Source organism: Xiphophorus couchianus, chromosome 23 (genome assembly GCF_001444195.1).
Source record: "Xiphophorus couchianus chromosome 23, X_couchianus-1.0, whole genome shotgun sequence".
Classification (NCBI taxonomy): domain Eukaryota; kingdom Metazoa; phylum Chordata; class Actinopteri; order Cyprinodontiformes; family Poeciliidae; genus Xiphophorus; species Xiphophorus couchianus.
The window spans coordinates 10,638,499-10,662,613 of NC_040250.1; the positions used below are offsets into that span (position 1 = coordinate 10,638,499).

At 35.8% G+C, this 24,115-nt stretch overlaps 1 protein-coding gene across 2 annotated transcripts; it reads right to left on the reverse strand.

Annotated features, from left to right (window-relative positions):
- Window positions 1-345: 345 nt before the first annotated feature.
- Window positions 346-23,377, reverse strand: LOC114139688 (sodium bicarbonate transporter-like protein 11). Of its 2 annotated transcripts, none has more exons than XM_028009739.1 (20): window positions 23,215-23,377; window positions 14,625-14,675; window positions 13,723-13,818; window positions 13,496-13,539; window positions 12,424-12,643; window positions 12,249-12,330; window positions 11,983-12,106; window positions 10,531-10,740; window positions 8,730-8,814; window positions 8,524-8,649; window positions 8,329-8,442; window positions 7,923-8,055; window positions 7,576-7,649; window positions 7,027-7,309; window positions 4,780-4,886; window positions 4,365-4,530; window positions 4,020-4,193; window positions 3,336-3,531; window positions 1,996-2,165; window positions 346-1,620 (listed from the first exon to the last, which is right to left on the reverse strand). In XM_028009739.1, the coding sequence occupies exons 1-20, from the start codon at window positions 23,273-23,275 to the stop codon at window positions 1,554-1,556; spliced, it is 2,583 nt and encodes an 860-aa protein (XP_027865540.1). In that variant the 5' UTR covers window positions 23,276-23,377; the 3' UTR covers window positions 346-1,553. The 2 variants fall into 2 exon arrangements, with proteins under 2 accessions (XP_027865540.1, XP_027865541.1); XM_028009740.1 differs by lacking the exon at window positions 23,215-23,377 and adding an exon at window positions 19,584-19,706.
- Between the last annotated feature and the right edge of the window lie 738 nt (window positions 23,378-24,115).

Genomic DNA, 24,115 nt, shown 5'->3' on the forward strand with positions numbered 1-24,115 from the left:
ACACTTCTGACTTGCTTCCCTGATGAGAATAAGCCAAATTGTTGAATAGAAATATCTTTTTTATTTCAATACAACATTCCAGCTTCTTGAAACATGTTGTGTTTTGATATTGTGGATCTCCTTTCTCAATTTTTTAATTCAGTTTTCTCTTACTCAATTCAGATCACATTCTAATTAATTTTCAAACAGTAATATTTTCTTTAGTTTTTGAATGTTAGAATTTTATAGGGTTTTTTTGTTATTGTTTGGCATTTTACCTTTCGATACGTAACAAAATTTGTGCAACACAGGGTTTTTTTCTTTAAGCAAATTAATCCTTTGAATTAAAACCCTTACTTCCTGCTCTCTCCGATTGTTTTAATAGCCACTTTATTGTCTCATGGTGTTTATAGTGGACAGCTTGTGAATATGAATGCTTTGAATTTTATTGTAAGTTCACATCAAACACACATTTCTACATATATATGGAAAGCACCGAGTACAGACAGTTAAAATAGAAAACAGTAGCTGCTTTGACAATGTTGAAGTATTAATGAAAGTTTTAATGAAAACAGACGAATATTGCAGGTGTTGGATTAGAAAAGTGGCTGTGCAGGAAAACAAACACATGAAACAAATTAGATGTCTGATCATATAAACCTGGTGGCATTTGAAAACCACTCATGCTTAATAACTGGGTGGTCATAACTTCATTATCACCATTTCTTTTACAAGATGAAGGCTGCCATGAATATATCCTTTTCTCTGTATTACAATGGATAATACACATACACATACACACACCCCACAACATGCATGCACAAGGTGGAATTTGAATATATGAGGTGTGATCCTCCACTGCCATCTATTGGTTTCCTTTTCCAATCAAAATACTCTCAGCCGTCCTCCACCAAGCTATAAGAGCCCTGCAGTGGGATGGTTTTGTATTTTCAGACTTGAATTGCAAAAAAAAAAAAAAAATGTCTGTGCATATTTCTCTTTGAAAAATATAAATTTACTGTGGTAAATTGTATTAAACCAGTTTGATTAACAGTTTTTTCATTCGACCCTATAATATTTAAATAAAAAAACAATTTGTCACAGCCATGACAGCGTATAGTACGTCATGTGACTCATCAGAATAAAAGCTTCATAACTAAATGAAATCTGCTTACGAGAGGTGATAATTTTTAAGTGTTAAGATGTTTTGTTTGGTCAAATTGCTTGTAGTGAAGTCACCTCATCAGCATGTGAGTTAAAACAGAAGTGACCCTCATTTAAAAAATATAATATTTGAATAAAACAATAAAATTTTTTATTTCGTTCAAAAGTGACAAACACATATGTTTATCTGTGTATATGTGTTTTTTTCTACCTATGAGAGTGCCACTAAACTGCAGAAATACTTCAGATTGAAGCAAGTTATAGTTACAGTGACGTTTATGGAAATGAAGTCTGTCACTAATAGGTGTTTCAGGCAAAATCTTGTAGGTACATTGGTGACTAAAACCTTAATTAACTTGTCAGTCTGTTCCCTTCTGTCTTCCATCTTTTCACAAGTTTGACCAACTGTCCTACATGTACTGGGAATCCATGATGTCCAGATACTTGGCATCAATCATTCGAGGAAGCAAGCTGATCCTGAGATCAAAAAACACAACACATTAAAAGGATTTTTTCTTATTTGAAACATATGATCATGAAGGCAACTTGTTGAAACCACAAAAAATGTCACAATTTTTTTTTCTGAGTAATTTCTCCTTTTACAAGTTGGGACATGTAGAGATTAGGTCTGAGGTAAAAATTCAAGTATATAAACTTGTGTGTGTACATAAACTTATCATATATACTATACATTTAATAATGTTATATTTATATAAACTTACTCCACAGTCAAAGTAATTCTGAGTCATATTTCAGGAGTAAAATCAAAGCATTGATCAAACTGAATCTTCTGACACCGAACCTTAGGCTTTTTGAAGCCATTCTGCCCCCTGCTGGCTGTGAATGTCTCACCTAATAGGGACCAGTAGGATCATCAGCAAAGGAAACACCATCTTCATGTAGGGCAGAGGATACATCCCAAATGCACACAAGATGATCAGCTGGATCATCTGCACTGCTGTGAAGTAGTGCACTTTTCTCTGAGGTACACGGCGTATGTAGTGGGTTGGAGGGTAAGACGTCTAGACAGATGGGAAGTGGATATGCTCACAGTTAATATGCTGTATTAAATTAGATTGAGTTCAATGTAATGGAAATAGCCCAGGGTGGAATTAGAACTGATGCTCTCTGGCAACCAGATGAAGTTTTAAAAAAGGAGAACATTTTTTTCTTTTATTTGTGCCCCAAAGCTTTGTAATGAATAATTTCATGTGGAGCTTTGTAGCGTAGTAGGCTAGTTGGGTGTTGGGTCTGGCCAAGGGTCTGAATCTTCAGTCCTCAAGTTAAATTGTCCTGCAAATTTGGAGGCATTCCTTCTCCAACACACCTCAATCAGAACTTGCTGACATGCAGAGGAGATAATTCAGCCTTTTCATTACATTGTATTGGAGCAGGGATGCACCTAAACCAAACTATCTCTAGTGAAAAACAAATGACGTGGAAGAAAGGCTTTCTGAATTTCATCTGTAAAAGATTACAAATGTTGCCATCTTTGAAGGCAAATGCATTGTTTTGTGAATTTAGCAAGTCACATGACGATTCTGTATCAGAAATAAGACTTTAGTAGCTCTTTTCTTCTCTGCCTAATCCGACAGTTTAAATCACATACCAACTTCAGCCATTTGCAGTTTAATTAACATTTATTACAGTGACTATGCTATGCAGAGCACTGGAGACATGCAAATAAGAAGGATAAAATTACTTTGGAGCACAAATGGCTGTTAATAAAATAAAATAAATATAATCCTCATCAAGGTTGTGCTGCCCTGGGCAATGAGCCACATTACCAATATGAAAACTGCTGCTGACCCTATCTTATAGTAATTCTGTTATTTCACAAATTTAAAATGGATAGAGAAAAAGACAAATCTTCGTTATAGCAAGATAATCTGGCACACACAGCACCATTGTATTACGACAATGATTCCTGTATTTATTACATTATCGTTATTATTATAACCAGAAAACATAGTCCTCCTTCATTTTTGTCTAAGTCTTTGATACTTAAAAATATAAATCGACATGTTTTTGTTTTGTTGTTTCTTTTCTATGCACTATTTTTGAATCCCAGTATTTCTCATCATTGTAATTAAGCATACAGCAGGATGGAAATTAATAACCAAGTAGTTGAAAGATGTATCTTAGTTATCACTAGATGGGTGAACCAAACATTTTGTGGTCTTTCTGCTCACCTGCTCCTTTAGCAACAAGGTCATGCGATCTACCATCTGATTTCCATCGAGTGAGGTGGCTGCAATGTAAAGGAAGAGGCCGTAGAGGACGGGTTTGGGGATCCACTGAAGAGGGATAGGTAGCATGAATGCAGACAGGCCAATCAGGATGTTCGCTGCTAATGAGGTTAGACGCGTCTCTTTGACACTAACAATCCTAAAAAGACAGAAACAGAGCTAAAAACAGCTTTTTTATAGCACTGATGCTCATCTTGATAAGAATGTGGTTTATTTTTAGCAGTGAAGCAATTAAGTGAACTATTGTGGTTGGCTGACGTGTCCTATATAGTAGGAAATTTAAACTTTCAGGATCAAAAGGATTTTGTATTGCTTAATTTCAATACAAAATAGGTTGGTACCCTGCTGTATTGTTTGCCAGCGGTCTGGCAACTCTAATTCTTGAGGGCTAGACCCCACAAAAACATGACACTGATAGAGAGCTTCAGCTTTCTCCAAGAGCAAAACCATAAACCAATTATGTCCAAACTTTGCTTAATTTTGTCATCAAATTGCAAATACTTATAATCTCTGCATGTTTCAGTGCACTAAAAATCCAACAGAAGTGTTACATGTCTTCCCTGGATAGTGAGAAAAGCATTTGGACCATTTAGATTTTTCGGGGGACCTTGTTTTAACTTTACTCACGTTGTGTAGACATGTCCGTCCTCTACGTGCTGTTCTACTTTGGCAAGCTGACGGGCGTGTAGGGAGGAATGAGGAAAGGCAGCGTGCATCCATGGCAACCCCAGACAGGACATGAGGATGTTGATGAAGCCAGTCAGCATTAAGTCCCAGTGGAACGTTGTGCCTTTTAACAACCTGGTGAAAATGTGCATACACACACATAAGGCTCCAACTTGTTTGCAAGTGTAGAAGGAGGAGTTCCTCTGTTCTAATTCAGAAGCTATTACATAGAAAAAGGATAGGACATAATTTCTGTCATACTTTCTTGTCTTACTGCTGTATTCAAACATCAAGCTGGAGCCTTACTTATGTTCTGGTACATGTGTAAGTGAGATGACGATGTTCTGGTCGATAAAGATTAGCAGTGCAAGCAGGAAACCAAGTCCGACCGCAGCTAGTGGAGTCAGTCCTGACAGCTTTTCAAATGCAGGGTACTTGAAGATCGGACCATCATGGACACTGAATACAGGAACTTATAAGAGAGAAAATATAGTATAAACACATGCACAGCACAAACAAGTCAGGATAAAATGTGAAATTAAAATTAGGATCCTTTCTTGCATGCAGATGTTGTTTAGGGAACATTAATATTCTCGTCTTTTGAATACATCAAAAGCCACAGAAGCGTTGAATCACAAAAGGTGTTATATGCCAAGGTTGCGTGTATAAACCTCAAGGGTAATCTTCTATCAATGCTTTGATTTGACGGCTCTGTACTCACACTGTATGTCAATGAAAAGATAGGAGCCAATGAAGGAGAATATCACCACAGAGATAGGCAAGGCACAGTCAGACACCACCTCTCTGATTTTACCATTCAGGTACGGGCTGCATGGGGAATAAAGCATCACATAGTACAACTTTCTATAACTTTTATGCAGTCTGTTATACAAGACTGCATGGTACTCACACTAGTTGCTGCTGTACTCACTCTTTCAGGATGAAAACAATAACAAAACATGTAACGTCATGACTGGCACTAAAAGTTATGAAAATAACATTTCCATATTGGTAATGTGAATCTTTTTCAACTTTTATTTTACAGGAAATTAGTTAAAACCCATAAATAGCTTGGTGCTTCCCGCCTGCATTATGGAATGTGACTTTTTTGGTTTTTTTTACTAAAATTTTTTTGCTGCCTCTAGTATCATGTTTGTCACAAAAGTCAGTTTTAGTGCAACTGCAAAGTCATTTGTCACTAAGACTTCCTGCTGACAGAACAAATGTGTAAATGTGTTTAATAACTTAATGGTGCCAGAGTAATAGCATAACAGATGCTCTTCAAACTCCCCAGATGGAGAGTTGGGAAGGAAACTTGCAGGCCTAATGTGAATGCTGAATTTATTTAACTCTATGACGATTCTTCAAGTTGCTTTAGATCGTTATTTAAAAGGAAGCTGAAATAAAAAATTGTCTATTTACCATCCTGACCTGAGCAAATAGAGATCGCTGAGATGCTTTGAACTGAAAGTGAGGGCTGATGTAATGCCCTCTCCTTTTCTCATGCCAGCCTAAACTGATGCAACACAAATAAAATATTGCCTTTACTTGGGAGGCATTTAAGGGGTGGTGCACCCTGTTTTAACATTAATACCTTCTCTTGTTAATATTTATTCAAGAGCAATATCTGCACTAACTCTAGAGCACTATTTCTCAACCCAGTTACTTCAGGGCCCACTATCCTGCATGTTTTAGGGTTTGCTCTTTTCATATTCACATTACTAAAATAAGTATGATTATCAGGTTTCTTCAGCACTTAATGACATGCAGGAGGTAATATTATTTGAATCAGGCATGCCGGAGAAGAGTTACATATGAAAGATGAAGGACAGCAGAGAAACACTGATCTAGAGAATGCAGTTTGGTGCCGTAGGCATCGTTTAAAATGCCTTTCACAACAGGTTGTTCACCCTGGTGGTTTTTATGATTTACTTTTGCAATTCTGATGTTCAGAAAAAATTACCACTCAGGGAGGAGACAGGCAAAGCAAAAAACCTTTTCAAAATGCTGGCCAAACCTGGTAAGAGAGTGTTATTATCCACTAATACGAGTCAAAATGCTATTCATCAAGGAAGAAGCCATAACTCCAAAATCAAAACATTAATCTTTGGAGACATCTGATGAAACTAAAACTGAATTGGCTGACCATGCTGAGAATGTAAAAATTTGGAAGAACAACCCAACTATCATGCCAGCATTTGTGGAGGCAACATCATGATATGTGGGTATTAAGCAGCAGGAAACACATCACAAATTACAGCATTAAGACTAAACATTATGTACCAATGTTGAAGTATCATCTTAGCCAGAAAGTTATTTGGGAAAAAATTGGTCTTTAAGATGGACAGTGATCCTAAGCATTCCACTAAATTATTTCTAAGGTTTAAATACTCCAAAGACAATATTTTAGTAACAAAGCCCCAAACTCACAAATTTTCAGGGCAGAGGCAGAAAGGTGAAGGTAACCTACAAACCTGACTCAGTTACACCAGTTCTGTCTGGAGGAATGGACCAAAAAATCCATTTTGGGAGAAGCTTGTGGAAGGATAGCCAGAACATTCAGTTCAAAATCCAATCTGAACAAATACTAAGGAATTGTATGTAAACTTTTGTATTTAAAGAAAGTGCTTAAAAAATACTTTCCCTCATTCTAACACTTACTAAATATAAAAAATTTTGTTAATCCTAACTGGCCTAAAATAGAAGTTAAAATAGAAGAAAGGTTTTGTCTTTTTAAAATAATGAATACAAATATCTCATTTAAGTTGTATAGGGTGTCACAATCTAGGAATTATTGGTATGTTCAAAGAATCAACGCAAACCTGGCTTATTTAGTGATCAAATTGTGTTATGTTAAAGTGTCAACAGTGAAAGACAATACTGAAACTTTATTCAAATTAATTTAGTTTTAAGCAAAGTACAAGCCAGGTGGAGCAACAAAGCTTCAAAATGTGAAATGGAGCCATACCTCCTCTTGATGAGGTAGAGTGCGTAACCCAGCCACAAAGTCCCCAACATGAGCAGCAGACAGAGAATGGGCCTTTCTCTTGTGCATTCCACCAGTGTCTCCGGCAGGAAGACTAACATTTTCTCTTCTGGATGTTCAAACAGTGACATGTTCGCCCCAGTTTTATGCTCCAGCTTGGTGGTTGTTTGGTTCTCAGTCCCATCTAGTATCTCATTTATCTGCTGAAGCACCACAGTTTTGTTTGTGGTTGCCAACGTTGACCCGTAGTAGAAGTGTTCAAAAACTATGGGGAAGGATGTGAGAGGTTAGTAAAAATATTTGGGAAACTGCCATACAAACCTGCTTATTATTATTTGAAATCTTTGTTTTAAGGAGCGTTCCTTGTTACTTGTTTTCCAATCGACCATAAAAATATTTTTACATTTTATGTGAGCAATCACACATATCAGTATTTTTCAATACCTCAGAAACCATGTTTTCTAGTCAACATTATCTGTAATGGACAGATTCACAAATTGGCCAATGTATCCTGGCCTTTTCTAGACTTACTTTTGACAGTGCCTTTCACTGCATCCCCAACAAAAGCTATGGAGATGAACAACGCAATAACCTCTTCTGTTGAGCTGTGAGATAAAGATAAGAAAAAAGAATAACAAGTCATGTTTTATGTTTTTACTTATAAAAACACAGACATAACAACCTATTCAAGGCAACCTAACAGAAAATATACCAACAAAGAACACGATTAATGTTGGTGAAGCCAGAACTTTATAACAAATAAAACTTTTTCTTCTTATTGATTTCACTTCAGTAAGTGGCCCCATGGGTCAATGCTTCTTTTAATGTGTTACAAATCAGAGTCTGTAAGGAGAAAAGGAGCCATGTTGTGTATTCACCGTTTGAAGAGTTTCATCATCAGGCTGACATTGAATAAGCCCCCGAGGATAAGGAAGAAGCTGTTCCATAAACCGATGCAGGCATAGAAAGCATCAAAGTCGAGGTCGTAGTCATCACAGATACCCCTGATAACTATGAATTATACATACAAGACACACAGGCACCGACTCATAAATATTTTTTTCTTTCAAATTCAGTAAAGTTTTTTCTGTAAAACTACTTGGAAAAATATGTAATTATCTGTTCTGAATATCATAGCAGTGTTTCACCCTATCTATGAATCTTTGTGTGTGTAAACTGAAATGTCTTGTTTTTCTGTTGATTTAATAACAAATTTAACTGGTAAAAATTAAGTCCACTTCTAGGTTGTTGTTTTTTTTTCAAAAATTACAGAACAACACCCACCGCTGATGAAAATGGCCAGTGGTGCAGTGGTCAGAGGAATGACCAGAGGGGAACCAGCAAACAGAGAGTAGATCACTCCTCCAATGCTTTGGCCAACAATGGTCTTCTGAACATCTATCCATGCAAAAAAAAAATGTTGCATGTGATATATAAAAATAGTGATGTATCAGATAATAATAAAGACAAAGTCAATACCTATTTCCCTTCTTGTGCTTTCATCATTCAGAGAACCAAAAGCAATTGCAGGCAGGAGAATGGCAATGTAGAGGAAGATAGCCGTGGTGGTATATTTAAGTAAACAGCGATCCTTCCCTGTTAAACCTGTTAATTGGGTAAACAAAGATGTAAAAACCTCAAATAGAAAATTAAATTAAAAAAAACACTTCACAACATTGCCATACCGTCTGTGAAGTCTGAAGGATAAAGAGGCAGTCTCCGACGAAGGTCATCATAAACACCTCTACCGGCTCTGAAGAAATCTCTGCACTGTGAGACAGGAATATAGTCAGCAATTGAAGCCTTTTGTTTTTCTTTACTATACAAAGTACCTCTGGCCCAGTGCTTCTGTGTGTAGCTATGTTTCTTTCCTGCAGTTAAGCCAAAGACAGATCTATTGCTGCCATTATCTTTGTCTACTTTTCACATTTCTTTCCCATGGAAAGTACAACCAGCCCAGTGCCTCTGTGTTTAGCTATTTCTCTTTTGTGGACAAACTCAATTCAATGATTTGTTCAGCTAAACTTTAATAGTGAGATCTTGAAAAGAATCACAGAGACCTTTTGTAACAGGTCAGATATATGCTTGTTTCTACAAAGTTTCCTGTATGTTATCATTATAATGAAGGATAGGTTTTTTTTCTTTTCATTGTATTACAAATGTTTTTCACTGAAAATGTTCACATCCATCTAAGACCTTTTTTTAATACTGACAAAATTTAATACCTAAACATTTTAAACCCACTTGGTAAAACCAGCAGCAATTCACTGAAGTAAAGATTTTATTATCTAGTCCAGTGTGTATAAGATCGTTAATAGAATCTGGAATAAATTTCTGTCTCATGAATCAAAACCTAAACAAAGTGTTTTTGTGTTTTTCACTGTCTAGGAATTAAAAACAGACAACATTGCAACATTGCTTGTTGTTGACACAGCATGCATATTAAACATTAGGAAAGACATCATGCAGGATTTGGATCCTCAACATGTGCCTTCAGAGTATTCCTAATCAAGCAAATAATTTCTTGTGTAAAAGTTGAGATAGTTTACGATTCAATTATCAAGGAAACTTATTGCGAATCTACCTTTTCTTTGGGTAAAAGAATGCTAAATCAATGAAAATGTGGGTAATTTTCTTCATTCCTATGATGAAATGTAGATATTAGGTCAGGAATGTCCTGGTTAATCAGCAAGAGAGGACAGAATGATAATTTGAGTGTATGCTTCTTATTTGGAAATAATTTGTTTTCATATGCATGCTACATAAGGTGTTTAAATTTTGTGTAGCAAGTATAAAATGACCATAAAAACAAATGTACCAGATCATTTTGTTTGGTTTGTAGTTTACAATACTGGAATTAAATCACAGGGTAAGAGGCAGCTTGACAGCTACAATCCAAAGTGCTGTTTTCAGTCCAGTCAGATCAACAGCCTGTTGGGATCTGCAGCCTTTTTACAACCCAGACCAGCATGTTCTCTCCCTTCAGCCTTTGGGTGTTCCTTCTTCTTCCCCTGCTTAACACAAACATTTCCTCCAAATTTAAAAACTGCATATAATGAAGTACGTAGTTCATCGTTACACTTAGCTGCAGACATTTTGCCGTCAGCATAGTGAAGGGGTTGCCAGTTTTTTGTACTGTTGCCCAGCTGCTTCTCATTCTACCAGTCTAGCTAATAGAATGTACAAACAGGATACTCAGATAATTTGGCTCATCTAGTTTACTGCACCACATCTTTATATGCCTGGATAGTGTCAGAAAACATAAGGGTGGTCTCCACATCTGGAGAGTTTGAGAAGTCAGTGCAGAGTGCAGACACTAGCGCAAATGCAATAAGGATGTTCTATCAGACATTTTTTCCCCTTTGGTTAATGTGTTTTGGCATTCATTTATCACCCTGTTGTATATATGGTCTCCCATATCAGTAAATTCTAGACTGATTACACACAGAACTGCCTGTATTATGAGTTTACACTTTTATTACACACCTGGAGTGCTTTTCCTCTTCGTGGGTCTGAGTCCTCCACTTCCTCTACGACTGTCTTCTCACTGGCTACAGAGAGCCGGTGTCGCTGGGAGACCAGCTCCTGTTTGAACTCCTCCTGAGTTTTGGTCTCTAGAAGCTTTTGCCTGAAGCCAATGTCAGAGAACATTGTGGCAAATGTCCTACCCAGTTCAACAGCTGTCTTGGTGCTTTTCTGCAAAACATTGTTCATAAAAAGGAATTTAACAGATGCAAAGTGTCCTATTTACATAAACTTTTTCAATCTCACATATTTTGCTAGATATCATCCTTAACCTCAATGATTTTTCAACCCCCCAAAATGGCTTGTCAAATTTGAGTTTGTTGTTTTTCTCCAATCCACACATGGTCAAAATTATACATACCGACTCCAAAACAAACATACAGTTCCACTGATATACAACTTTCCCTTGCAACCTTTATGTTAAGCCACACTTTTTGTAATCATCAACAAGTTTCTAGGGAGTTTTCTGGGTTGCTACTTGAGTATGACTCTTGGCAGAATTGTCAGAGTTCATTTAAACTATTTTTGATAGGGTTGAGGTCGGAGCACTCTAATACCCCAAAGTTAACCTGCTTCATTAATTAAAACCAATTCTTATGTTTGCATTGTATCATTGCTGGAATTTGTTGGAACATTCAGCTATGTCCAAGTGATGACCATCTACCCTTAATTTGGACGCAGACTTGCTTCTTCATTATTTTATCCACTGTGTTCAATCCATGAGTACTTCTAGTCACAACATGCTGCTACCACCACCATGCTTGACAGGTACCATTGCAATTTGTAGTCATTATGTACAATTTACAATGTACATAAATCAGTTTATTAGACTGCTTCAGCTTTAACTCATTTGACCATAAAACATTTCTCCAAAAGACATTTGGTCATGTGGGTAGCTGCATTGTTCAGTAGAGCCTCAATGTGTTGATTAGAAACAGGACCTTATTTCTCGGTCAGCAGCAGCAACGTAAGTTACTGTGAACAATGACTTATGTTGTAGCAGGTTCTACTTCATAAAAACCACAAACCTTATTGGTTCTTGTATTTTTCTGGAAATCACAACTTTCCTAACATCCCCCTTTCCTTCTGATGGCGATAGTTAGATCAAATAGTTAAAACTTCTGATCTAAACTGAAATTCACTGGTTATGAAGTGGAAAAATAAGGTTTACAGTGGCCTTCTCAAAATCACAAACAAAATCATAATATGCCAGAAGCTGGAATCTTTGATATATATGAAGCTAACCAAAGACTTGTGGGGTTAAATCTACTCAAATAATTATTCCAGCCTGATAAAAGAACTGTTCAAATTCATAATTAAAGTAATGGAATTATTAAAACATTGTTGCTAAAGCTTGTTCATACAAAGTTCCCAAGAATGCTCAAAGTATTTGGTTTACAGTTTTTGCTTTACCGTTCTGGGCGGTGCGAGGATCAGGATAACAAAACGGGCCTCGCAGCAGTTGACTCCCCAATTTTGTGGAATCTCCAGATGGGTAATGCAAACATGACGCCTCTGCAGGTTTCTCACATTGGAGCTTTTAAAAAAAAAGGGGATGCTGTAGCATTTAAAACTGATAAGTCTGAATGATCTGACACCACCAAAAAGAACTGGTAGAATGTAGAAATTCTGTGATCATAAACATGGTAAGAAAGGTTAATTGTCACAGCTTAACTCACAGAATACAAAGCCATGACTGCTGATAATGAATACCAGTTGAAGTAGCAGTCACACCCTGAATAGTCTCTGACAGAAGGTGAACTGGAGAAGCAGAGCAAATGACAAGACAAGACAATTAAGGTTTTAATCTTTATTGCCAAAAAATAATTGTGAAGACTTCCTTTCTTCACTCACCATTGATATCTCTGCCTCCTGCATCTGTGAACAGCGAGTTCATCACCTCTTCTACATTACAGTTGCCATGGCCGTCCTCCACCATGTGAGCAATCATTCGTCTCAGAGCCTCATCCAGAGTGGCAGCTTTTTCGTCCAGAAGGATGCTCGCTTGAGAAAGGAAGCTGTCTAGATCTCTGTGGGCACGCACTTCCTCTTGAAAGTTCATGGGTTTTACATACTGATAGGAAGGAGAACAGAATACGGTATATGTGATTAGGAACTGCAAAAGGAAATTGGTCATCTTATGGGCCTTTTACGAGAAACTGAACTCAAGACATTTAATTTTAACTGAGTGCTAGAAGAGATATAATTTACAGTACTTCCAAGAAATGTCACAGAAATATTGAAGGCTGAAAACCTTTTTTACTAATCACTTTACTTCACTCTAACTTTGTTAAAATAACTCATATTTTTTCAGGCAGTTACTACAGCTATCTCTCTCAGAAACCACCATTTATTTTCCACCTGGGTTTTACACAGTCACACATTTATGCTGCTGAATGCTGATATTTTTTGTGGACTCTATTTTTGTACTTTTAATTATTTGACCCTTCTTGATTATCATTTTGTGACAACAAAAGTTTACTGGCAAGCTGCCTTTATTATGTTAATGGCTCTTTGTTGTGATTGTTTACCTTATATAACTTAAATAAACGAGATCTTGGTCTTTCCAAGCTGTTCTGTTGTAATAAAAATAAAATATACCTTTCTTTAAATTCCAGATTCCTTATTTATGTATCAGTTCGGAAACTATTCACATTGAATCAATGTTGTACATGAGAGGGGATCGAAATTCTTCCAAAACAATGCAAAACACAAAAACGTCTACAGAGAGGAATTACTGCTGAGTTCTACAAGCTTTTGAATTACAAAATGTTCTTAGATTTTTTTTCCAATACAGAATTTTTATTTGGTTTTTGTATAAGCAATTTGTTGTGTTTTTGGAATCTTAAAGTTAGATTTAAAAAGTTTCCTGTTTTGCAGTTATTTTTTGTTTTTCTAAAAAAACACCTGAGAAATAAAATCTTACTTTTCTCGTTGTGTTTAAAAGTCCATATCCAGGACTTTCAGCATCTGTATAAAAAGAAGTACATAAAATGTTTAGATTTTGTCATCATATCCAAATTTTTTCTCACATTTCCAGTTTATTTTAATGCCTCATATAAAGCAATATTACTCTGAAGTTTGTTAGTTGACCTGAGGGGCTAAATCCATAAACTTTTCAGAAGAAACTCCATGTCTTCCCCAGGCACAAACCTGAAACACTGAGATGGATGTCATTTTCATAAATGTTGTCTGTAATGATGGTTGGTGAGTCCTGATCTGAATCTTCCTTCTCTCCATCCTTCAGCTCTGTGGATTAAAACATTAAAGTGCAATCACAAAAACAAACAAGTCTCAGTCTTAGCAACACATCTCACTCTGTAGTTTCAGCTTTGGCACAAATAATTTGTTTTACAACTGAGGTAATCGCATAAAAGTAGCTGTAAATGTCATTAGAGAGCCTCCAAAGCTGCTGCGTTATGATCACACTGAGATAAAACTGCTTTTTGAATCAATGGGATGCTAGCCACATTAACAGCATCTCCAGTAAGGGACAATTTATTCTGCCCTTCCTCCACTTTGCCATCTGTTGACAAGAAAACAGCAAGAGGGAGAGAGAGCGAGAGACCCAATAAAAAAATCCCCCTCAAACCAGACATGCTGCAATATAACAACAGCAGCCTCTCGTAAATTCCTTCATGTATAGAAAATAAATATGGGTTTTTGATTGCGACTTTTATGGGAGGAAGAGAAACCGCCTCAGAATTAAAAAATTAACCCTTCACAAGCACGGCTTTGTGCAATGATTATTCCTTCAACTCATCATTAACTCAGAGATCACCTGCCTTGTTTATCACCTATTAATTAACCTTTCACCACAGAGAGAATGGACCGGCTGTGCTCAGCAGGATGTGAAATGGGACATCAGTGAGCAAAGAGAAACTTTGATATTAGCATAAAGAACCAATTAAATATATTGATGCATGTATCATCCCACAGGAAAATATCTCAAATAATATTTGATGAAATGTAGCGCACATAGAGTTCATAAGAGGGGAGGACTAGGCTGAGAAATGCAGTCTCGGTAAACATTATGTGTGGATGCAGCTACATACCCAACTCCTGGAAAACATATCCATTCTTAGACCTCCCAGTGGATGGAGCCTCTGTGGAAGTGAAAAAATAAACATGTTTACAAAGCTTCAGGCTCAGTTTCAAGCTGGCTGTCTCTTTTATTAAAGATTTTTATTGTTGTTTGTATTGTCTGGAAAGTCACCATCCCTCACCTCAGATATGGAAAGGTTAGAATCATATGAACTCTAAGCAGAGGAGAATAATGAAACAAGTTAATCATCCAAATGTTTGAGCAGTATGAGGACCTGTACTGCTTTTTCAGAGTAAACTTTATGTTTTTTTACCATCTTTATGTGCTACAATTTGCAACATTTCTGTCAGCAGATAAAGTTGTTCATTTAAGGTTTTTCAATACATAACACTACTTTTTCTTAAAAGATATTTAGATATTTACCATAACATTTTCTAAACTCAAAAATAATTATACTTCCTTAAAATAAGTTTGCATACATTAAGGAAAGCGTAGGTAATGATGTTTGTATCGGCCACAGAAAAAGAACAAAAGATGCCTCTTGAAACTCGTGGAGTGTTAATATCTACAATCAGTTGAGTCCTGTGCTAAAAAGAGATGAAAGCCCACTCTGCTATGAAGAAGCTATTACTTCAATAACAACATAGAAAACCTAACTTGTAGTTTGCAAATGCACTAGAGGAAATGCTGTGACTGAAAGTAGTTGATTAATCCTCTGAGGATTGCAATAGACCAGTATGTGTAAATCAAAGTGCATCAGTGTGACATTTTACTGTAAATTGAACTGAAAAAATCACAAGAACCAATTAGACAAATCATTGCCTACTTTTGGGTGAGGTGTAAGAATAAAAAGATGTGGCTTCAGATAAAAAGTCACTGATAGAAGGATGTAAAATCCTTCAGTCTACAACTGTTAAATAGGTCTCAGCTGGTCAAACTGCATTACACCAGGTGAAGACAAAAACTTCAGTGACCAGTCGCTGAACCATCAGCCCCAGCTGAAAAATACAAAAGAGGGATGAAGTTCAACAATCTATTTTCATAGTTTACTATGCAAAGCTTGAGGCTGACTTAATGTTTGTATAGATGAAAACATAGTGGGATTTAACCAGTGACTTCCAGGCATCACTTTCTATCTTCTTTATTTATTTTGATTGACCAAATGCAACATAAATACAGTGTAATTACAATATTTTCAAGTAAGTTTGTTTAATTTATCTGACTGCAATAGGGGTGGATGGTCTTCTCTGTTGAAATCCTAAAAACACCTACAATTAGGTTGCTCTCTTAAAAGTAATAAAATAACATGTTCACGTACCCCAGAAAAATATCAACCCTTCTCTAACTTGCACACAAGAGTAAAAATTCTCATTAAAAGGTTTACTAATTACCCATTACCATCTGAGCTTACTGAATAATTTACATCCCACTGTGACAACTTGACCTTTAAATTTTCTTAAAAAGCGAATGGTGGGTGTGGGTCGGGAAAATATTTGGGAGGCTAAAAAAACAGCAAAATTCTTTCACATTTGGTTAAAACAAAAACCTGATGCCAGCTGTGTGCAGTGTTTGTATGGGCGATCATGTATCTTCAAGGTGCCGCTGCAGCTGTGCAGAAGGCATTTTTTTTTTTTTGCTTCAGGCAGATTTTGGCTGCAGGGGCTCCAGAGCAAGGCTATATCTCAAATCTGAATAGACAGAACATTCCCAGGCCTCCTCCACATCACAAGATGTGATGTGGAAACAACAGGGGACCCACGGCCCTTTTGCAACAAGCAGTTTGGCCCTAACTTAGGTGTGTGGATGATTTTGGAGATCTTTTAAGTCTTGTCTCAAAATAAGGTCAGCTTTAATGTTAATACTCTCAACGATAGATGCAGCAGAGATTGGTATTGAAATATAATGTCTTTTAAATTGTTGGGCTGACAAAAGTGGCATTTAGGCTTTAAAAGAAAATATGCAGGACAATTAGAATTAGAAAATCACAGTTTTATCTCCTCTACCTGCTGTTGTTTGGTCAGAAGAGAGCACAGGAAGTAAATTAGATTGTTTCTGTTTACCTGCTGTCCTGCCAGCGTCTGCCAGTGAGTCTGCTGGGAACCTGGCCCACTATCTCAAACATGATGCAGTCTTGGGACAGAACAGTAAAGCTAAGCTGTGACTTTTTTCACAGAGCAAAGCTGAAACCAAAACAGTCTGCTCTCTGCTCCTTTGACCTTGCTTATTAAAGGTTTCACAGCACTTTCTTCTCATGGTACTAGAAAGTTTAAATTTGTATTTCCCTGTTCATGATTCTTGCTTCTTTACATAACGGATGCCACAAATTTAAAAGTAATAGAATAGATTCATTGAGGCATCATGAATAGTTCAGAGAATTTTGTCTATGTAGGCAAGATAGCATCACACAGTCAATGCAGATTCATATGCAAAATCACATCCCAAAGGTGTTCTGCTATATTGAGCTTTGGTAACTACTGCAATGAATTCCTGGTCATGTCATCAGAGACGTGATATTATGTTTTTGATGAAACATAACTTTTAGTAGTACAGACATGCAACCACACCAGTTCTGTGCATAAAGGTAATAATAATAATAATAATAATAATAATAATAATAATAATAATGTTTTATTTCTAACGACCTTTATGACAAATTTATATCTCAACGGACACATCAAAGATCTTCATCAAAAAGTACTGTTTTCTTACTAGTTGTTTTTTTGTGCATTTGATTACAACTGATAAGCTGGATTGTTTATATATCAAAACAGGTCCAAAGTATTTTGAGCATTTTTTATTACTAAATGCTGGCATAGTTTTATTGAAAATCTCCAAAACAGCAGCACTAATCAATTTCAAGTGGTTTTCTTGTTTTATAATCCATCCATTAACTATAAAAATGGTCAATTCTGTGCAGGCTACATTTGAGAACTTTTATTCCTTGAATAAAAATGTTGTCAGAAATGTCTAGTAGTTTTGCTTTCTATTGAATAAAAAAAAATCATACCTTTACTTGTTTCAGAACTGTGACTCAATACAACCTGAGGTATGCATTGAGCTATATTTACCACCTCTGGTTAGAATATGAAAACTTCATAATTCCCTTCACACTGAAAAAGGCTTTCTCACTTAGTCATAATCTTGAAATATATTGTACACCATGTAAAGTGTGGAAATGGAGGCGTGTTTTCTGTGCTTTTTTGTTGTCTGTTTATCAACAAGATTATAAATTAAAGTTAGGATATTTAACCAGACTTGATAAAAGATGGAGTTTGGGCAACAGAAGAGTCAATAAATATGAAATACATACCTAGATAACCAAACTTAAAGGAATCACTAGTCTTTTATCAATTTCTGTTTCACTTAAAATCTGAGATTCTATAACCCTGCTAAGCTATTGAACATGACTGGATGTCTGTATTGAGGGCATTTTCTTCAACAAAAAGTCCAACTTTATAAGGATTGTTTTATTATTCACAGACTTTCTGTTATCTGAGGCTGGAAAGTGAATGTCCTTGAACAAAAACCAAGAAAAAAATGCTTGTTCGGTCTCTGGGAAAAAGAGAGACTGGTACTACATCAAAAACTGTTGGGTTAACTTAACGAAGCATAAACATAGCTTATAATTAACCTAAATATACTTAAACCAACCATAACTTAAAAATAACGACTTGAGTCAAGACAGCACTCACATTTCAGGTTCCTCTAATGTACCATGAAAAGTTTAAAATTTCACAATGTACACATTCACATGCTTTATTGTTATAAAACAAAGACCAGGAAGCAGGAACTGCAGCTCATTCCACTTAAACACCTCAAAGGATGCTGATAAGAACAGACTAATGTGTGTTTATCTGAATCCATGCTGGACCAACTTTAACCAGTGACACATCAGATGCAGTATAACAGCTAAAGAACATATCTGAATGCCTTTCCCCCCCAAACTAGACATCAAGGAGGTTAATTTGACATGTGGCACTAATCCTTGTACGACAGATGGGTTTTCAGGAGCCATTTTTCAGTAATTACAGGGGTGACTTATAAAAAGCCTTTATGTCTGATCATAAAATCAAGTAAAAAGAATGGGACTGATATAGGCGTAATGTAAATAATCTATATATTTTTTCCAAGCTTAACTATTATACATACATCATGTTAGTCTTGAAATTGTCTAAATGAGACTTCACTAGATTAGATTCTGCCAGTTAATCTTCATAATCCTTGAAAAGTGAAAAAAACTAAGCTGGGTACTACTTTAACTCTTTAATGGAGTAGCAGAAAGATGGGCATATAAAATATTTTTGTACTTTGGTCAAACTAACACAGACACATTCCAACTAAGAGTTCTTGGAGACAAACAACAAAGAAATTTATCCTCCTGTTCCAGCTGAGAGACAAAAGAATTTACAGCCTGGCATTTAGAGGTCAAACAATCTGAACAAAGAGTTTGCTCAAGTGCTGCTTTATTAAGAATGAATATAAAGTCTAATAATCAAGTCTTTAAAAGTTGCTTTTTTCTGTAGTTGTAGTGCATTTGTACAGAAGGAAATTTAGGTCCTGCCTGTTTCCTGTTTTTTAAAACACTTGATGGAAGTGCCGTTTATTGCTATGACGTAAATAATGACTCATATGCCCATAAAACATAAAAATATGTTTTATTGCCAGGATAAAAATATCCTGGCAATAAAAATAAATAAATGAATATATATATATATATATAGATTCTCTGTAACAAAGGGGTTTCTAAATAAGGACTGAACAAGACAAAAAAAGAAAACAGTAAATAAACGTAATTACAATTTCCTTGACAATTTATATCATGCATAAAGTTTTGTTTAATGAACACTAACAGTTCAACCAGACAAAAAGCTGCGTTCTGTAAACAGGCTTTCTCATACACTTGACACAGCTGGCTCAGGTTGCATTATGAAAAGACCTTCTAGCCCCATTAAAACCCCTGTGAACTCACCAGATGGAGCAAAATGGAGGACTTTTTTGGAATTCATGTTCTTCAGGTTTTCAATAAAGATGCTTTCCAAAAGTCAACCCATCATCCCTCTTCCCTTCATCCACCAGTTTTTCTTTGTTAATATCCCCCCCCTACACACACACATCATGGGCTTGGACACTGAGGTAAAGTCACCTCCCTGCACCTCATCCAGGAGAGCATGGGAGGGAAGGGCAGAGAAAAAAAAGATTGAGAATGAGAAGTGTTTTTTTTTTCTCTCCCTTTCATTCTGGGTTCTTGAGTTTAAGAACTAGAGCATTTCAATAACATATTTCTAAGGACAGCCAGGTATTTTTTTAATCTCTTTTTTTGTAACATTTGACTTAAGGTTTAGATGCCACATTAGGAGCCTCCTTTTAGGACCTTACAATGAGGATTATAACATTAGATGAGTGCTAGTATCATGGTACACCAATATCATAACTTACTACATTTTTAGCAAAATGTTGTTATTGACTCAAAAAATTGCTGCCGTTACTAGCATGATGAGCAAATTTTTTGGAGGGATGCCTTGCTGCTGCTGACAGAATGTCCATGCACCTGGACATTTAACCCACATTCAAAACTGCCAGTAAATTCAATAAACATCAATAGGTTTGTCGAGCTGTTAAGCGTTACCTGAAAAGTGATAAGTAAGCAAGCATGGTTTGAGCAATGTTTGCCAGTCCACCTGATTCAAAAGACAATCAATCTTGGTATACATCTATATTATTTGGTCATTTTTTTCATAGCAACATCTCATACCGCAACAGTTCACACCGGTGAGCCACAAACTTTTGTCCTTTACTAAATGAATATCAATATATGAGACTCTAAAAATGACAAATGTTATTTATTCTGATTTCTGTGTTGGCTCCATGCTGCATTCAGTGCACTAGCGCCATCAGCTGATAACAACTGTTACAGCATTGTAGAGTTAGAAACACGATGCAATCTAAGTTGGGCATTCAATATAGTGCCAATGTGGTTTAAAAAGGATGCAATAAATAAATATACATATATATTCTCTGAAAACACTCTTGATAAAATTGATAAATAAAATAAAAATGAGATCTAAAAAAAGCACAAAACTGTGAAAGATGTAAATTTGGAAAGGAAAAGCAATAGTACTTAATCAATGAAACTAACGCAAAGAATTTCATAAAAAAGTATTGCTTTAAGTAAATGTTGAGATTAATCTGAGGGAACAAGGTGGTGTAAAAAGAAAACTGGGCTCAGTGATGTTTTGGCAAAGTCTAATTATCTTATAAACACAAAATAGCTGTTAGCCTTGCAGAAATGAATCACTTTTTCAGCAGGGAAAAAAAAATCACATTAAATAAGAATACATGAAAGCCAACCCTGACATTCTTGATTACCAGACAAACTCGTTCTCACAGCCATTGCTGTGCAACAAGTTAAAACCCTTATAAAACCTTTACAGGTTGGTCGTAACCAACACCAAAGGTAGTTGTGGAGAACAACTTAGGTAATCAGCAGAGTTTTTATTTCATGCAGGGCTTGAGATTTATTGTGGTGGTGGAAGCAAACAAAACCAAAGAATCCTGTTTAGTTTATCACATGGTGGTGACAGGTGCAGGAGATCAGAACGATGAACAAAACAATGCTCTTATCAGCTTCATGACTACACAAACATGAATAATTGAAATAAAAGTGGACGTAAGTCTGCTTTATGCCACAAGATGGAAGCAGAGTCTGTTCTGAGGTAGCAAAGAATCCGCTTCCCATTATGTAATGCAAACAGAAACGTCTGTAGAGAACATGTTATCTCATTTTTAATTCCTAAACCTTTTACTGTGAAAACTTTCAGTTTTGGGTGACCTTGAAAATGGTCTTGAGAGAGATTAATAATAAACTAATCCATATGGAAATTTTTGAAGAATAAAGTCTATTTTAATCCATAGAAACAACATGCTTATAGATTTACAATTACTGAATGTTTCTTTTATAAACAACTTTACATACAAGCGTATTTACATATTTACTCAATTATTCTTATTAATTGGGTCAAATGTAGTGAGTATCCTTTCTCAAGGTTTTTGCAACAATTTGTTAGACTTTTGGCCTGTTCCTCCACAACTGGATTCAGTGAGTCAAATTTGTAGCCAACTTGACAACACACTTTAAACTCTGAACATATATGGGACTGAGATCAGCGCTCTATAATGTTACTTTGTTGCTCTAAAGCTGATTTGTAAACAATTTGGCAATATGCTATGCTTATTGTCCATTTGGAAAACCCATTTGAGTCTAAACTTAAATTCCTAACTGAGATCTTACACTTGTATTGTCCAAAATCTTTTATTATGATGTTATGTAAAAGTCTGTCCTGCAGCAATATGATGCTACCACCACCATGCTTCACAGTTAGGTGTTGTAAGGCTTCCTATGTCCAACAATTGTACCAATGCTAATTATGGCCAAACATGTTTAGGTATAATTTAAATTTTTAGCAGTCCACAGGACATATCTTCAAAATGTAAGGTCTTTGCCCCTGAGTGCATTTGCAACCATAATCTGTCTGTTATGTTTATGGCTTCTTCATCACTTAGTGGCCTTTTAGTCCTGGTAGATAAAGGCTCTACTGACTGTGAGTCCAGTTGCCTTGTTGCTGAAATGTTCTATAAAAATAAACATGACTTGACTTAATTGGAAACGTAAAAAAGAATGGCCTTACCATTTGGACTTTTCCAAATTACTTAATGGTACAGTAGTTTAAGCTCAGTGTGTTTATTCTTCTGAATTTCACTAAAAGTAATGAAAAAATATTAAGAAATACATCGCTCTTATTTTTAAGACCTAAAGAAGAACATCTTGGTAATACCGTCTGACCTAATACAGGAAATGTTTAGTCATTATGTGCGGGTTATGTGTGTTTTTCACCTGTGTTAATATGAACTGTACTGTATGTAGTCAGTTAGTCTCTGTGAAACATTAATCAGGTTAAATCTATAAACGGTCAGGAACAGCAGACAGATATTAAGCAGTGAATGATGTATAAGAGCAACTGAAGTAATTTCTGACAGAAAACTATAAATGTGTAACCGATTGAATGTCAGATCTTACAGTGATCCTTATTGCAGTCAAACATTAAATATGAACACACGTGTGGACAAACTGTGCTTGCTGACTTTTCATATGAGAGGTCAATCAATTTTACCCTCTGTTGATTCTGAGCCTCACAGAGAGAACACTGCAGCTCATGTACATCATGAACTGAGATTTTAAAGCTGTACTGTGGATTAAAAAATATCACGCTTAGCCTATCTGATATTCCACGGTTCTGTAACTTTAAGCCTTAAGGATTCAAATTAATACATCATTGGAATACTGGGCCAAATTGTTTAATGAAGCATCAAGTATATTTTGTGGAACTTATACTTATCATTAACACACTTTCCTCTCTCAGTGCTCGCTGCTACATCCACAACCATTAACTAATCTATTTCTAAACATGAAAAGTATTAGTTGGAGGCACAATAATTAGCTGAGAATGAGTTCATAAATACTGTAGAATGGTCATCATGTCAAGCTTTTTATATAAAACAAAACAACAAATATTTTGCATTTAACATTATTGCATAGCCCTTACCTTCGGCATAACGATTTACTGTGACTCCTGGCATCTCCTCTACTTCCTTTTTGTTCTTCATCAGGCTTTCTTATTTCCAGTTCAAGCAAGAAGTGAGAGGTCATTTAAGAAGGAGATGAAAATTCAAAATTCTTCTATTGTAAGAACTGCAGCAGGAGTGGACTCCCAGACAGACATCCCGGTAAATGGGAACTGCCAATGAGTAACACCTTAATGTCTTTCCTGCCAATCACAGACGATCTGGCTTTCACAGATTAAACTAATAAAGAAGTTTAAGGTGGGCTTTGGGCAAAGTAGAATGATAGAGATGTAGGGAGGTTCAGGAAAAAGGTGAGTAAACTATTTTGGCCATCTTTGATGTTTGGTTTTACTTTTTTATGACTTGTTGACATGTATAAATCCGTTCTGCGTTTAATTATGAGTTCCACCTCCCTACTTTTTACTTCTCCTTTCTGATAGAGACCTGCTGTTTTTAATATTAGTCACATTAACAATTATAGCAATGCAAACAAATTTAGAGCACTTTCAATATTTTGAGTTAAATGCAGAACACTGTTGCAACTTTGTTGTGCATTTTTTCATTTGTTTATGTTTATCTTTGTATTATATTGCCATGAGAGTTTTGACTTGTTAAAAGAAAGCATCTAAAGATATTATTTCTCAAACAGGGTCTTCCTTAAGATCTTTTAAAAATGTATTTTTTAAAATTGTCTGTATAATTCATTTCATTTTGTATTTAATCCGACTTTTATTTGCATGATTTGTTTTTGTAAAGGATTTTGTGATTTTTACCTATGTAAGATTCTTTATAAATAAAATATATTTGTTTCCTCACTTAAATATATGCTTTAAAACTAAAGCAAATAAAAGTAAGGTTCCTGAAAATCAGCGCTTTTTCACT